The 16,925-nt window shown below is 37.7% G+C and overlaps 2 protein-coding genes across 6 annotated transcripts in view; one reads left to right on the plus strand and one right to left on the minus strand.

Annotated features, from left to right (window-relative positions):
* Nucleotides 1-512: 512 nt before the first annotated feature.
* On the plus strand, nt 513-8,629 carry LOC122071335 (adenine phosphoribosyltransferase 5-like). 4 transcript variants are annotated; one of them, XR_006138153.1, is made up of 8 exons: nt 513-836; nt 927-1,037; nt 3,161-3,253; nt 5,100-5,249; nt 5,375-5,433; nt 6,209-6,280; nt 6,619-7,954; nt 8,154-8,629. XR_006138153.1 is itself a non-coding variant. In XM_042635677.1 (7 exons), exons 1-6 carry the CDS (start codon nt 746-748, stop codon nt 6,263-6,265), a joined length of 561 nt encoding a protein of 186 aa, XP_042491611.1. In that variant the 5' UTR covers nt 513-745; the 3' UTR covers nt 6,266-6,280; nt 6,619-8,629. The 4 variants fall into 4 exon arrangements, 2 of the variants coding, with proteins under 2 accessions (XP_042491611.1, XP_042491610.1); XR_006138154.1 differs by having other exon boundaries at nt 6,619-7,877; XM_042635677.1 differs by having other exon boundaries at nt 6,619-8,629.
* A 734-nt stretch (nt 8,630-9,363) lies between these two features.
* The window catches only part of LOC122071327 (15-cis-phytoene desaturase, chloroplastic/chromoplastic), a 127,828-nt gene continuing 120,266 nt past the window's right edge, over nt 9,364-16,925 (minus strand). For both annotated transcript variants that reach the window (XM_042635664.1, XM_042635665.1), the window contains exons 12-15: nt 15,680-15,725; nt 12,375-12,562; nt 11,661-11,823; nt 9,364-9,614 (exon numbers count right to left, since the gene is read on the minus strand). In XM_042635664.1, the coding sequence (XP_042491598.1) occupies nt 9,555-9,614; nt 11,661-11,823; nt 12,375-12,562; nt 15,680-15,725 (457 nt within the window). In that variant the 3' untranslated portion in view covers nt 9,364-9,554. The remainder of the gene's footprint in view (nt 9,615-11,660; nt 11,824-12,374; nt 12,563-15,679; nt 15,726-16,925) is intronic.

Here is a 16,925-nt window from a genome sequence, read left to right on the forward strand (position 1 = left end):
TAACATAAAAGAGACGAAAGATTCCAATCCCTGATGTCTAGTCCACGATAGGTGGTGGGGTCCAACCTAGGGCAATTGGATAAGGATTACCCTCCTCTCTAATGGTAATAGATAGCCTTTGCTTTGAAATATGGTATCGCCCAAAATCCACTCAAGAAGGAATGCCACGTCATCATAATTTCAGCGTAGGAGGCGATAGTGGGACCCAGAAGAGATCTTCTGCCAGACTGTCTTAAGATTCTCAGCCGTAATTCTCAGAAATGACGAAAGCCCACCTCGTTTTACTCAAACAGACAGAGCAAATACTAGTGTGTGAAATAAAGCTTTGTCCACCTGGTCCTCATTTTCTTAAAACCGTTGGATAAACTTATCTAATAGCTATCAGATCATATCAACGGTTGTGATCTTACAGTCTATTAGCTAGTGGAATTGTAACATGGGATAGTTATCCGTATGAAAATAAAATAAAATTGGAAAAAGAGAGAAAAAGATTGCATTTAAGCACTTAGCACCAGAGATCTTCTCAGTGCCACTTGGTACCTGGCCAGCAATAATTTATTTTTTTCAAAACCTTTTCTTTAACACTCACTCCTTTTAGAGAGAGAAAGGGAGAGAGAGAGAGAGAGAGGATTTTGTAGTGTAGAGCTCTGTTTGGACTTTGGAGGGAAAATATTTGCAGAGCAGCTCAAAACAGAGGAGGGGCAGAAACTTTGAGCAGAGAGAGAGAGAGAGAGAGAGAGAGGAAATGGTGGAAAGAGAGAACGGGTTGCATGGAGACCCAAGGCTGCAAGGAATATATGAAGCCATTAGAGTTGTTCCTCATTTCCCAAAAGCAGGTTTTGGTTGTTTACTGTATATATTTTTTGTGTTTGATTTCTTTCAGTTTTATCAAATAGCTTTAGCTTCCCTTATTATTGATGTTATAGGGATAATGTTTCAAGATATCACGACACTTCTACTCGATCATAAGGCTTTCAAAGACGCTGTTGACATATTCATTGACCGTTACAGAGATATGGACATCTCTGTTGTGGCTGGTAAGTCTTACTCCATCCTTTACCCTTCTATCTGTGTTTTTGTGTGTGTATGTGTTTGTATTTAGTCATGGAAGATTTATTTCTCTGGTTATATTGTTGGGTACTTGTGTGATTGTCTTAACATAAACATATATAAAAGAGAATCAACGAACAAGATGAAAAAATGGTTATCTATAGCTGAAGGAAGTCTTAAGAGCTGCTATAGAATTAAATTAGTTGATTTTATCTACAGCAGTTACTGAGGCCCTTTTCTTCCCATACAAGTCTCTCTTTTACAAAGAAAATCCCTAACCCAGTTCTAGTAATTTCCACCCTTTCTATTGTCCTCCACCTTTGCTTATTTATGGTAAACATTTGCTGTTTTATTTCTCTTTCATTTGCTGAGATTTTACTGTATGATCATTTATGATTTAACTAACAAGACTTAATGGGCCCGACCCAGGTACCGACTCCGCACCCCCCCCCCCCAAATTTTTGATTCTGAATTGTCTGTGACATACCTGCTAGCATGATTGCATGCCTAAGATTTATGCAGGTTTGTTTTATACTTGTGTGATTACCCCAAGGGGGTAGCTGAGTTGGCAAAGGATCTTCTCCTCAGGAAGCATATGGTTATGAGTTTGACTCCTCTTACCTCCTTTGGGCCACTCACACGCTCACACAGGGTGTTTAGTGCTCTTCATTGCTTTCGGTGAAAGTTGAATGGTTCCCGGTATGACCCTCTCTATGCGGTTGTAGGGTCAGTATGGGCCCGCGGGACTAGTAAGGCCAATTGCCTGGATACCTGTCGGTAGCAAAAAAAAAAATAATAATAATAATAATGTGACTGCTTTGGAGTGGGCTGGGCTGGGCTGGGCTGGGCTCAGCCAGTGCAGTTCCCATTGCATTGGTGCTCAACCTGGCCTCTGGTCCGGCTAATTCCAACCTCTGCACTTAAAAGATATTATTATCTTGAGAACAGACATATATTTGCCTATATAGCTTATAAAATGTATGAGGTTCTCGAATTACATTTTAGACTTGGTGGGAGTGGAGGGTGGATGCTTGATTTGATTTCTTCCGTAAGGTTTTAGTGTAATTCAATCGCCTGCTGTAGGTTTCCTATATTGTCTAAATCTGAAGGAATAAATAAAGGCATTAGTTTCAAGGATTTCAAGTGCTGGGACCAAATGAACCACACCTAAGTCATTAAGTGAGAATGCAAAAACTTTTGACTTGTTAACAGATCCTTCGGTTAGAAGGTTGGACTTGGGAGCTTGGACCCAAGGCCTTCTCATTTTGCTGTGAAAAACCTAAGCATTATTCATAATGTTGTTCGATTTGAGAGTGTGGATGAACAAAATGTGCTCTAACATTGGATTATTTTTTATTTGTATTACCTTTTGTTTGAGACAGACTGGTGGTCACTGGGGGCAGCATCTGCCTTTCCTGTTCTTTTTGTTTAATAAGTCTATAGAGATATCATTTTGATAATTTGGTGTTAGAGAGCAATAGAGGCCACATCGCTCCCCTTTAATGTGTAATATATTTTTGTTTTGATCTTTGCATCACTCCCCCTGGTTTAGCAAGTGTTTGAAAATGTTGTTTTACCTATTTCCGTCTTCATCGAACTTTGCATGTATCAATTAGTTGCAATCGTGCTTTATCTCAATCAACTGTTAACACTACACCTGCTGAGTTGTTCAATTCTCATTGTTCTTGATGGTGGGTTATGTGGCCTTAACCCAAATTTAATATTTTTTTAGTTTCCCATCCCTTAAGTCTCACTGCAAAGATCACTTTTGCAGTTTGTTCCAGAGATCTAATATCACTGTGAAACATGTGACCAAATTGCCCAAGCCTATGAACCACAATTCTTAGGGATCCCTGAGTAAGGCCTTTTGTACCAAATAAATGCAACTAGGATTCTGACATATGAGTAATTTAAACTTGCGCTCAAAATCCTTTTATTTTTGTGTGTGGTCTAGTTCGAGGCCAACCTTGAGTGGTTTGGAAAGGCTTGGATGGTGATGATGCATAAGCAGTTTCAGAGAAGTTTTTATGGTAGTCATCTAGGTTGTTCTATTACTATATTTCTTTTTTCTATATTGTTTGACCTCTTACAATATCCTATTAAATTCTAGGAGTTGAAGCTAGAGGATTCATGTTTGGCCCTTCAATTGCCTTGGCTATTGGTGCAAAGTTTGTTCCCCTACGTAAACCCAAAAAGTTGCCAGGTATGTGTTTCTGAAAACATTTTATTGTTAGAGGTTATGGAAAAAATTCAGTAGCTCTTCAATTTGATGGATTTTGTCCTCTAACCTATGTTTTCTTTGCATGCAATTGGTGAAATAAATTCTTGAGGTGAATGAAATTGACTGGGTTACATTTCTTTGTATACATAATTGAAAATCTCTTAGTTGCTTTTAAAGTGATTTGATATTCCTATTGTATGTCCGCCATGGAGGTAAACATGAAGAAAGTAATTTACTAATTACTGGATGTTAAATCTTACTCAATTTTTCTTCCAAGTAAGATTGAAGAACTAAAGAACCTTCAATCAAATTTTGACTTCCTATACTTATACTATGTGATATTTGACTCCTTTTTTCCCAAGCATTGTTGTGTAGGGACACCTCTTTATTGACAATTAGGGAACTATCATCTATTTTATTTTCTTTTTGTGACACTTGCTCCTTAATGGTATTTACATGTCTTCTTAAATAAATGACCAAGCTTTTTTGAGCTCAAATAATTCAGCCCCAAGGACTGAAACAAAGAATCTCACAATGTCACCAAACCAAAAGGAAAACACAAGGAGAAAAAAAAGAGGAGCATAATTATCTCTACTGCTCCATTCATGGGTAAGGGCTATAAGGCCCAATGTATTAGATTTTCCTGTTAACCCCCCTTTGGAGTAGTTCATACTCAAGTACATTACAATCTTGGCCCCCACAGGAATGAGATATTCATTGTGGCTGCTATTCTTTGAGTGCTGCCGGGGTTGATGGAACCTCTAGGATCCCTTGATGACGCAGCCATCCATCTAAAAGCAACCCCTTCTACGGTGATTGAAATTATATAGGGAGGTTGCCAACTGCGCTCTCTCTATCATTGCTCTTAGTTGAACCCCACACCAAGCTGACTTATTATCCACAAGTGCATTATGATATCTTGTGTGTGTCCTTATATATTGATCCATGTCTGGGTGTTATCATACTTTTTTTTTTTTTTGGATATATATCAAATATATTAGCAAAGAAAAGAGTTATGGTATGATAAATACAGGAGAGTTGGCCGGGGATAGAACCAGCGCCACCCCAGTGGACTCACAACAAGAAAGAATTAGGGAAAATAAGAACAAAAGGCTACAATCTTATGCAGGATAGCTATCCTAACAAAATTAATCTATGGCAGGTCATGTCTTTTTCAGCAATATCATCAGCTAGATGTAGTTGCTTTCTCCCAATTTCCACAAGAAAGTGTCATTTGCTGAAGAGGCCAGTGATTGGCATGCTTAAGATCACTGGCATGCTCAAGCAAATGGCCTCCATGGCATCCCTCCTCATGCTACTGTACAGATTTGTTCCTGCCGGATCCTTTTTACTTTCTGTTTTTAAATCTCTCTGTATTTACGTACTGAAATTTTTTCTTTTTCTTTTTTATGATAGGTACACTGAACCTCTTGTTTATAATAGTTTACACATTACACAATTTTTCCTCCAGCTGCTAAATATAGACTCTATCTATTATCTACTTGAATGCTTTGGAGTTTGGACAACCCAAAGTTTGGAAGAAGTGGTCCTCTTATTGAAGGCTAGAACACTTACGTACTCACCAAAAATAACCCCAATGAGTGCTAATCTTTCCTTAGGAGAAGCTTCTCGTCTCATCAAGATTCCCAAATTACTGCCTTATTATTTCACTTGTTGATGACTGAAATTCTAATAATGATTATGCTTGGAGATGTGTGTTTCAAATTTTTTTTTTTTCTATTTTTTCTCCTTGATGTTTGGAAATTTATTGGGTTAGCAGGCACACCTTTTTTTTTCCCTTTTGACCTTGCAAAATTTAAATTTTTAGGTGAAGTGATATCGGAAGATTATGTGTTGGAATATGGAACTGATTGTCTACAGATGCATGTTGAGGCTGTTCAGCCTGGGGAGCGTGCATTAATCATTGATGATTTGGTAGCCACTGGTGGGACCCTTTCTGCTGCAATTAGACTTCTGGGTAAGATACTGGAGATCCTTCTTTGAAGATTCCATACTGCATCTTTTGCTCTTCTCTTCCAGAACTTGGTCTTTCTGCAGCTCTATCTCTAATATTGCATCTGCTTTGTATTGCTGCTGTAATAGAACGTGTGGGGGCTGACGTAGTTGAGTGTGCATGTGTTATTGGGTTGCCTGAGATCAAGGTAATTCTTGAGATCATAAGCTGTATGGGTTTCTCTCACCTGTTAATCTCTTAAGCCTAGTTCGGCATTGTTCTGTTACTGCTTTGTAATTTTAACTGTTATTCAAACCATTGCTGTGAAGTATCTGGATAAAATCATTTTATTTTTTATCATGTGTCTATTCCTGTCATATGAATATATGATAAGCATCTCTCATTGGAACATTTCTCACAAATGAAGTTCTTGTCCCACTACCTGCCTTTTACTACTGCAACTGCAAGGCTAATATAACACCCCTGTTCTCCAACGGCTTACCATTGACATTTTGTGAATCTAGAAAATGAGTTTTGTTTGGATGTGTATGATAAGTAAAAAAGTCCATTTCTTATGTTTATTAGAACAATATAAATATTGCTTATCTGATGCTTCATGTAACTAAGGAGTGTTCTTAATGAGATAAATTGACATTCCTTAACTGACAATTCAATTATTGTGCCTAACGAAGTGCATGAACTCCTCAAAGGTGCCAACTGCCAAGGGGTCTGCTTGTATTTTTGATAAACTAGGGAAGAAATTTTGCACACCAAGAGTTGGGTCGCAGTATTTTCTTCATATTGTTTCACTTTTATTATTCCAACTATATAATTCGGCTTGCTTTGCCCCTTGTGATGATCCATCATTCGTTTTTATTTTGCCTTAGCTTTGGTAAATGTTACAGAGGTCATTCTTATCCCTTCACTTGCCTTTTTGTAGCATGGCTAGTTGAGTTTCTTCCTGATGATTGCATGTCTTACAGGAAGAACGAAGGCTAAATGGGAAACCATTGTATGTACTTGTGGAGCCTCGCCTATAGAACTTGTTTGTTGAGGTATTCAATTGATATTTGGTTCCAAGTGTAATTGAGAGGTTTGATTTTATAATCTGAACTGCATTCAAGTGAAATAAGTTATAAATCCTTCTAGATTAAATAACTGCAGATGTTTTACTCTCACTTTTCTTTTCCAATTTTTTGTTTTTGCACGGATCCATGTAGCCGATCCCAGTAAGTTGGGATAAGGCTGAGCTTGTTGTTTGATGCATGAAATTTCTTCCTTCATTATGATAGGATTTTTAAGAAATTCCTTGTGTTGCAGAAATCAGGTGTCCATGTGACTTATGGATGCAGCTTTCTTGATTTCTAATACCTCTCTATGTTTCTGGGTACAGCATTGGGTTTTTGAATCATGCTTTTCTTGGAACTGCTGTTGAGTGTGCTTATCCCAAAAAAAAAAAAAGGCAACTGCTTCTGAGTGTATACACTCTCCCACGAACATCATTCTTCTGAATGGGATGACTGCCTTTTTTGGACGTGGAACATTTTGGTTTTTGAGACTCAAGTGCTAGGGAAGCACTTCTTAGTTCCTTATTCATTTTCTTCTGTTCCATTTTATGAATAATAACTACAGTAATAAAAAGTGACTTTTGTGGTTGGCTATGAAATTATTATTGTCAGCAAATCAGATTGATATGGTTATTTATGGCCTTTTCTCTGGGTGGTTTTGATGGTTATGCCACACTTAGTGAGAGAAGATAGTGCAAGGACTAAATTGTTGAGTTTGAGTTCCATTGCTGCTTGTCAATTTTTTTGTCTCTTGTACTATTGTCTGCATTCTGGTAGCGAACCAAGTTCTTGTGCCACTGCATAGCTAGTCAGTTCTAAGAAGGAAGATGCTGCATAAATTCCCAAGAAGACCATTAGAGATTTCTGTTCTAACAATTGAGGTTATTCACTGGAGCATAGTGTATAATTTGATTTGCAAAGTCTATGATTCATTGCAGGTGAGATTACCTCTGCATTATTTTAGTTGGCCATAAGGTTTAGAGCATTCCTACCCTGTACAGAAATTAGCTAGTCGTTGAGCTGCACCTTGTGTATGGCCCAAATTTCAAGTGTGTACAAACTACAAATCATCTTAGCCAGAACTTGGGTTTCTTCTTGTCATGACGAGGTTCTTTTTTTTCTTTTTATTTTTTTTTTGGGGGGGAGGGGGGGGAGGGGTGTGTGGACTACACAAGCCGTGAGGATATTTTCTCTGGTCATGATGGCTGGATTTGTTATAGCACCCCCATAGCTCCACCCCATAATCTAAACACACCACACACACAGAATCTGGTTAGATGATTATGATGAAGAGCTTTGTATAAAGGATAAAGCAGGGTTTCCCACCCAAAAATAAATAAATAAAGCAGCGCAGCATTGGAAAGTGACTTCAGCTTGTTAACTCGAGTAAGGATTGATAAAGATGACCAGTAGTGTTGTACAGATGCCTCAACAGCCTTTTGGACCACCTTCATATAAATTTGCGACATGGTAGAATGAATCTCTCCTCTCACATCTCGTCTTTCCTCTTGGGTCGAGTACATCATATTGATTAAGAAGTCAACTCGGAATTAAATCCTTTCAACTGCCACTTTGGCATGTTCAGGTACATCCTTCTTCCTAGCCTCCTCTCAGTTGCAATCTGATTGGGGTATTGACACAGTGCATTTGCACAGATTACAGGTGAGACTAGATTATTTCTTCCTTTATTAGTTTGTTAAGAGTTATTCTGTTCCAGGCTGAGGTTGGAATTGTTAACCCTACCTACATTTCATTTGTGTTTGGTGCCTTTTTACCTAAATTCTCAGTTCTTTATTGATTAGCAAACTTAACTGTGCTGTTGATTGTTCTGCAATTGTTACATTCTTTCTTTGTTTTTCAGAATCTCAAGAAAGAACAGGATGACTGGTGGCGTTACAAGTCAAAATGATGTTTGCTGTCTTCTTAAACAAACACTCAGCAAAAGGTGCTGTTGCTATCCGGTCCAAGCTTCAGTGTTCTACCCTTCAGAGCTATTCTTCACTTTGGGCCATCCCTCTCTTTGAAAATTAGAACTTCTTGTTGCATATCTGCAATCAATTTCTTATCTGAAAGTCAGATTCCGGCGAACTTGGAACACATCACTAGTGAATATTTGGTCATTGGGGTGGGAGAAGAAGTTTGGCCCCTCTATTTACAGTTTAGTCATATGTATTGGGTAGTTGTTAGGTACCTACAATTCAATTGCTTTGTCATGTTTTAATATGATAGTTCCAGTGGCATGTATGTATGAATCTGAATTTTTATCTGTGTTCAAGCTGTTTAATTAAGAGAACAAAGTTCAATTACCAAGGAGAAAATAAGTGTATATTTAAATAATGATGCCTGGTCTCAAAATTTTTTTCCTGTTTTTTTTGTGGAAATGCAAATGATACAGGGAGTGACTTGTCCAATGAATGATTAACATAAAGTTCTGGAAGTCTTGGTAGGGTACAATCTGCACACCATGTATTATTTCATTGCCTTGAAATGTATAACATTTTAATCTTAGTGTTCAAATATTTCTAGTAGATACATCAAAGGGAACAAATACATGAACTGATGAGAATCAAATGGAATTTGGTGACCCCTTTCACATTCTCAATCCCTCCTAAACCCGAAGTCTCAATCCATCCCTGAATGGACAACATAATTTCTGCCAGTCCTATTTCTATAATTCTTAAGGAGATCTTAGAATCTAGGGTAGGCAAACACTGGAGTCAAACTAGATATTAGAATTGCAGCCATTAAGCCATAATTGTAGTTTTAAATCACAGAATACAAACTGTCTTCTTGTAAAACCTCCTTTTTTATTATTGAACGTTCTCCAACTCAGCTCTTTAAATTCCACTTCTGCATTCAGTGATGTTCATTGTGGTGCATCTAAATGGAATCTTCATAAGGTTAATACCTCCATCTGCTGATATTATGGAGTTCTCAGCACATACAAACCGGATGGAATGACTGATTCATAAACTTAGATGTTACAAATTCAAGTCCATTGGGTTAACTGGGCGATTATTCTCCCTATTCAGCTTTAAGGTACCACAAGAATGCATTAGTGCCTTGTCCCATTGGAAAAACACAATTTCATTTATCAGAACAGGATTACATTATAGAAGTTATAGAAGGGTGACATCCCTTTTCTTGAATTCAGATCTAATACAGAATCATATATATGCTAACAAATCAACATGGCAAATGGTATAAAAGAATGGTGACAGGGTCATCAACAGACACCCAAGTTGTCAAACATTCAACGTTGCTAGCAAATGTTTGCCTTGGCAGTCCTTGTTTCTGCCCGAGCACAGAGCAGCTCATAATCCTGCAAATATCAATATATTTAGTGGCAAGGGTTGATTGAAAATATCGCAAATACAAAGAAACACATACTTTAAGAGATGGAAACCAATATCACCCTTTTGTTAATGTATTTTCCTAGTTTACCCTTCATCTACAACATGAATTCCAAGTTGACCATTTACAAATTACGTCATGGGAAGTAAAACTACTTGTAGTAGTGTGTCAAAGGGAAAAATGAAAAAATAACCAAAATTAATGCATGAAATGCTAGAAGTGGACTACCATTTTGGAACAGAGTATATCATATACCTATTTTACCATGAAAATCTCCTTCATCCTACACTATTTTATATTTTTTATGAGACTGCATCCTACAGTGTTGATGTTTGAAAATGCATAATCTTAGCCATCCTGTTTTATGGGACTGCATCCTACAGTGTTGATATTTGATAATGAATAATCTTAGCCATCCGATCAGTCCACCTAATGAATCTAGCTAAAAACAGCTATGTTTTGTGATCCTGTCAAGTAACATTCTTTTGGGAAGGGAAAGGTCTTGACCATTAATGCTTTTGGGGTTAGGAGTTGGTACCTTTCTTGGTTTGTTTTCTCTGTAATAAATATATTCAGTGTTTTCCAACCTGCAACTCTGAAAACTAGTTTTGTCAAAGGACAAGAAGAGAGAGGGAAGGGCAGGAAAGAAAGCAGAACACATTCTCTTATTTTAGTGCCTCATTAGCACACGCATGCTTAGGTCGTGCATTGGCCGTAGGGCTTGCTTCTATTGAACCTGGAGTTTGGTCAAGGTACTGCTGCAGGCCAAGCTGTAGAATGTATCGCGAGAGAACCAGAGGCAGTGATGTAGATCATTATGGGAAGAGCTATCAGTGAAAGACAGGCCTAGCCACCTGAGTGGCTAAGTTATTAAATAGATATATGGGCCCATTGGGCCCATCGATTAGTTCTCTTTTTAATTAGTAATTAATTAATTAATAAAGGCTCATTAGGCCCATCGATTATAAGTCCCCAGTGGGCCATCGATTGTAAAGTCCATTAGGGACTGTTAGTTAAGTAGTTCTAGTCACAGTTGCAATAGGAGTGCCTAGCCCTAGTTGGAAACTAACTCCTATTAGCTCCTAGACTCATTATGATTATAACTCGGCCCTCTTTAAATAGAGGAGCTTATGTACACATAATTCTCAGTTTTGAATAAAGTAGAATTGCAGTTAGTAGCATAGAGCAGCTGGAATAGCTGTGGGTGAAAAGCCTAGGCTGAGATAGCCACTCCTCTCCCACATTCCCTTTTGTTTCTTCTTTGTGTCCTGCCTTGAAATTACTATTCTGATCACTGTTTTGCTGCAACTAATATTCAGAGAATTCAGACCTGCTATAATCTATTAGAGGCAGAATCGGCCAGCAAGAAGAACCAAGAATACAGCCCAATCGATCTCTCTCTTCATTCAGCCCCAAGGTCTATTCACGGAGTCCTTTCCAGGGTCTGTTCTACTCCATCAGTGGACCACTCGATCCACCCTTGAAGGCCAGTTGAAGTCAGTTGCTGCTGTTCTTGAAAATCTTCTATTATCTCTCTCCTAGGTCTGAAAATCAAGAAGATTCATAACTTCACAATCAGCCAACAGAAGTTGTTCATCTTTGGGGGATTTTTGTGCCCACAGGGAGGCCTTCCTTCGATCAGAAGACCAGCTCCATCTGAGCTCTGACCAGCCAGCCACAGGTCCCTCTTCCTGGGCCCTGCGCAGGTCTTTTTTCTCTCTCCTCTAGTTTGATCTTTTTCTGGTTTTGAGAGTTGAATTGCTTGTTTGTCTTGTGGGTTAAATTACTTTTGTAATGGTCAGTTGTATTATTTGGGTTTATACTTGCGGGGGTTAGCTTCTTGTAATCTACTCCTACATTACAGAGGGTAAAATACGAGGTACTTTATTGCTTAGTCCGGCTTTTATGGAAGCTTTAACAATTTATGGGCTGGTCGTGACGTTAGCACTTTTATTTGTGAATCCTTTTGTTTAATCCTAGCAAATAGAGTTAACCGAGTCTGTGAAGTTGTTACCTGAACAATTGCCTGTGCACAAAACTTCCCCGACAAAACAGCACCTTCCATTGAAGCCAAATACTTTTGCTTTGTGTAGTCACCAGACAAATAGAACCCTTCTATAGGGGATCTTTGTAAGGGCCGACATGGTTCACAATTTGGTATAGTTTTGTAAACTGACCTGAAACAGAAACATCAACATACAGTACATTAGAGACATGTTATGGAAGTCAGGTATGGCCTAATTAGACCTAAGCACTAATCATACGGTACCATACAAATAAATTGTAACAGTAAATTTCCTAAGTTTATTGGTATGAAGGATACCTTCAAATATTTGGAAGATGGGCATGTATGCAGAATGATCCATCACAACAGTTACAAAATTAAAATCGTCACAGCGGGGATTGACACATGCATGAATCTCTACCTATGTGGGTAGCATAGCTAAATACAACATCCCGAGGCTAGTCCACAGCCTAGAAACATTGGACAATATTTGAGTCGAAGAGTATGGCACATGGACAGGGGATCAAGAATGATAACCTAATCTATTTTGCATTCATGAAAAATAGAATCATCTCAACAAGCATGCGACTCCACAACTGATGATACACCTGACTGATGATCTCCCTCTCCCATGTACCAGATATAATCAAATATTCAGAGTACAATTCTTTTTCACCGAAACAAGATAAGAAATGTTTTGATTGGAACATTTTCGATTCTCACCGTGGTGTTTTGACAACACGATACTTCAAAATCTTGGCCTTACTCTGATCAGCAGCAATTTCCTCTGGGAAGAGCTTTGCTAACTCCTTCATGGTAGCCTCAATAATTTCCACATCACTCCGCGATATCCAATCTTCCGCTGGTGCAAAAACCAACTCCAACATTGATCTGTTTGGATCATAATATTCCTGCATGATATAAATAGAATTATGAATCAGAGTGATGCAGATAAAACATAGAATTGAGCTTATTTTAGTGGAAATAAAACTTGAGTTGGGTTATATGTGAGTTCCTTTAGTCCAATGGGTTTTCCTTCTAATAGCCACTTTAATGGGCCTAAATTATAGGTAAGAGGTAGGTATATGGGGTTTACTCTATTAGGTTAGTTTGAGTGTTTAATTTCATTAAGTAGTTATTATTTCCTTGGTTGTTAAGGATAGGATAGAATCTTGTATGAATAGAACTCCTATTCCTACATTGGATAGAGTTTTAATCATGTGGGACACCTATGCTACCTAGTTAAGATAGATTTTAGTTTTAACCGTCGTCTATACCTATTATGGATAGAGTTTCCTATTTATTTCTTTCCTATGTCAAGTACATTTTCCTTTCCTATTGTAAGTACTAAGTACACTTTTAGTCTCTTATATTGATGTAAGAGCCATAGAACTCCATGTTGGTGTATGATGTCTTGTATTCCGTCGCAGTTTAATCCAGGGAGTACTGGTGCAGCACCTAGACAGCCAGGACGGCGGATTTGGGTGGCAATTGTAGTTTAATCCGGATTAGGATTTTTTCTCGCTATATATTTGTAGCGAGGGTTTCTTTCTCTGTAATGAAAGCAATACTGAGAGGTTTGAGGACGAGCGCTGTAACCCTATTCTCCATTGATAGTGAAGCAGGATCTCATCTCACCGGGGACGTAGGCAACCTTGCCGAACCTCGTAAAGTCCGTGTGCATTGTTTGTTTTGTTTTTCCATTATCTTCTGCATCGTTTTAGGGTTGCGTTTCGACACTCCAATTGATTTTGATGAATATAATAGATGGCTTTTGCTGTTCATGGTCTGTGTGATTCAGATTCTGGTTGTGTGACTCGACTACCCTATTGGTGAGATTCCAATACTGCTTGTTGGATTCCAGCAAGGCCAGGTGAGAGTTCTGATCATATCTTCTTCTAAACCCTTTAATCAGGTAAGTGTTTATTTTTTTATGTACTTCAACTCTGTTCCTAATTCCAGATCTGAGATTCTATGAATCTGAGCATATATATGTTCATCAGTTTCTGGTTTGATCTCTTGGATCTGATTCTGATTGTTTACTGATCATAGCTACTGGTATTTCCTATTCGGATTCTTTTTTGAGAGGTCAGTATTCTATTGTCATTGAATGTTTTGATATTTAAGTTCCTTGTCGGGTCTAAGTAAGTATTTTAATTATCTGTCCAGCAGAATTGTCTGTAATTTCTCTAAGATATTCTCCTATCCATTAACATTAGACCTGCTTTTGATCAGTTTCTGTCCAGTACTTTGCGAGTTACTTGAGTTCCTCGTTTTAGGATCTTATGTTGCTGATTCAGAAACAGGACTGGTTCTTGAGAGCCAACCACTGGATCAAGTCAATCTTTTGAGGATTTGTTCTTAATCATAAGACTGACCTTCGACCAGAATATCTGTTTATTTAATCTCATGTAATTATATCCTTTTTAAATACGGTTATTTCATATTCACTATGATCCTGGAAATTATTTAAGTTTCCGAACCTAACTTCTTAGGCTTCTAGAAACCCTTAACAGAGAAACTGAAGGTGCAAGTAAAGCTATAAAGTCCATGATTGACTTTTCACTTTAGGTCTAACAAGTTGTAGGTCATATCTTTGCCAAATTAGGGTAAGATGGAACATACTTAATAACTTCTCACTCCCCATTTCTAACAAAAAGATACCAAGTGGAGGAAAGTAACTGACAATTGCTGAAATCTGAGGTTTCCCTAAAACATTCAACCCATTGATAAAGTGGATATAATATCATGTGAACCTCTACTGAATTCTGATGAATAGTTGAAGAATGTAAGCAATGTCACCAAGTCATTTTTTTTCATATGCCAATCCTATCCTCATGTCTGCCAGTTGATGATAACCTCCTCAAATCCGAAACATCTTTAATGAATAAGGGGTTTTTATTAAGGGATTTTTTTATTGACACCCCTCAAATTGTCAAATAAATTGTAACCATATATTTTTTTTCCTTTTTAGTATGCCACAATTTTTTCCAATGAGGATAAAAAGTGTCATTTCACACGTGCATTGTGCATGACAATGACACCTTTTGATCATGACATATATGTCACTTTCAATTTATTTTGAAAACCCTTTTAAGCCCATATCTTGAATGACTTCGAGGAATAAAACAAGGGGCAATTAAAAGGTGTCAAGTTTTAAACACACCTATAGAGGTGTCATTCAGACCCTCCCTCTATTAAGAAAAAAAAGGGGAAAGCTACAGAAATATATGAATATATGATGTTAGTTACAAAGTTAGCTCTCCAAAAAAAAAGTTATAAATTTAGCCAAGGGTAAAGTGAGAAGGAAATCCAAAACTAAGGACAATTGAGTACAATTCATAGTTGTCGTGGTGCTAAGGCAAGAGCCAGATGCTATGCTGCCTAGCTAACACCTAGGCAAGGCCAATGCACCTCTGTGCGCACCATACTTTATAGTTGAAGACATATTTTCCAGTATATTTTTTTCTTAACATGTTATTATATGAGGGTCAAAATATTAAATGTAATAATATTATAAAAACTTGTAAAGGTAGAAATGAGAAATGCTCGACATTTATAACATAAGGCCCAAGATTGGGTTTTTTGGTCTCGGCACATCGGAATATCAGGTGGCTGGTCACTTTGGGCTGTTCCCTTGACAGCTATTAACATTATGCATGATATATAGATTGCTTGAAACAGCCCATATATGTGAAAAACATGGGGGAAAATTTTTCAGCCGATTCAATCTATTATATTACCCTGGATATGGCTTCAAAGTACTTCCATTTAATATCAATTGCCACTCTGCTGATATAGTTACATTTAAAAATTTTCAAAAAAAATTTGGAAAGAAGCTGCATGTATTCGATGGATATCCACATACTGGCCATAGACATGAAAGTGCACATATTCGAAGAAGATTTTATAAAGTATCATTCAGCATATCTTACCTTACACCTTAGGATGAGTCACATAAAATCACAAGAGGGCCAAAAGTGCACACTCTAAGCAGTTTTAAATAGAATTCACGGACTATATTTTACCTTACATGTTAAAGACATGTCTGCATAAACACTCAAGAGGGGGCTTCTGCAAGAGAAATATAGATACCAGTATCAGACAATAAACAAATTGAAAGGAAAAACACCTAACTAAAATGAACACAAGTTAGATCTGGTGGATTGTCTCCCCTGCAATCTGCAAGATGAATAAAAGGGCATGTAGCATAGATAGTGGTCCCACTTGGAAATAGGTCATAAAAGAATGCATTGGTCTGGTAGCAGAGGCCACAAGATTTAGTTCCTAGTTATGTCTCTAGACAGGTGCAACTAAGGGAAGGTTCAACTCAGACCTGAGACCTAACTCAACCAGGGTCAGGTTGGCTGCCATTTTCAGGTCTCAGATTCAACTTAACAGGGACATCCAGACCTAAGAGATATCAGAAGGTCCTTTCCTTGCACACTTAAGCAGGACGATTCAATTTCTGTCTATCATGTCTTTAACAGTTTCACTTATTTCTTCTTTTGTTACCACCTTAGGTGTCAAAGTTTAAGGGGTCTAGATTCAAGATATGATTTTCTATTACTAGAAACATAAATCTTCCAGTATGTAAGACTAGAACTTCCACAATATTTTTCAGAATATTTTTCATTTTACTTTTGAACATATATTGACTACTCTAATTTTTAAGCCCTTTGATAAACTCCGACAAGAATAGACTATATATATTTTGGTTATGGCACCCTGTCAAGATCGAAATGTTTCAGAGGCTTTGGCTAAAATTTGTCAAGATGTGATTCCATGTTCTAGCCTCTTGGCCAGTGGGAGTTGTACTGGTCTACACTTGTGGTTGCTTCTTTACTGTGGAGTCATTTCTGTGGTGCATAAAAGTTCCTGTTGGGATGAGGGGACTGAGCTGCATCCACCTCCCCTGAACCAAGTGCTGTTCAGATAGGCCAGACTAATTTTGGGATGGGATGACTGTTCCAGTATATGGTTTGCCTGTTCAGATTGGGATGGTTCCAACCTAGAGTTGCACCCTCCACTCTAGTAGGCATGAAAGCCTTTTCCCTTTATTTAATAACTATTGATGAATGAAATATTCCTCTTTTGACATGAGCATGATTCATTAACTTCACAACAGAGCTTCTGCTGAATAATTCTCAACTCCAGTTAAAAACTTATAAATAGAACATTGGATACTATTGTTTGAGAGATTTACAAATATCTAAGGATATTTTGGGTACCAGTGTGCATGGACTGTTCAGTGTTAATTGTAGCGTGTTTGTA

This window comes from Macadamia integrifolia, unplaced genomic scaffold (assembly GCF_013358625.1).
Source record: "Macadamia integrifolia cultivar HAES 741 unplaced genomic scaffold, SCU_Mint_v3 scaffold_210A, whole genome shotgun sequence".
Taxonomy (NCBI): Eukaryota; Viridiplantae; Streptophyta; class Magnoliopsida; order Proteales; family Proteaceae; genus Macadamia; species Macadamia integrifolia.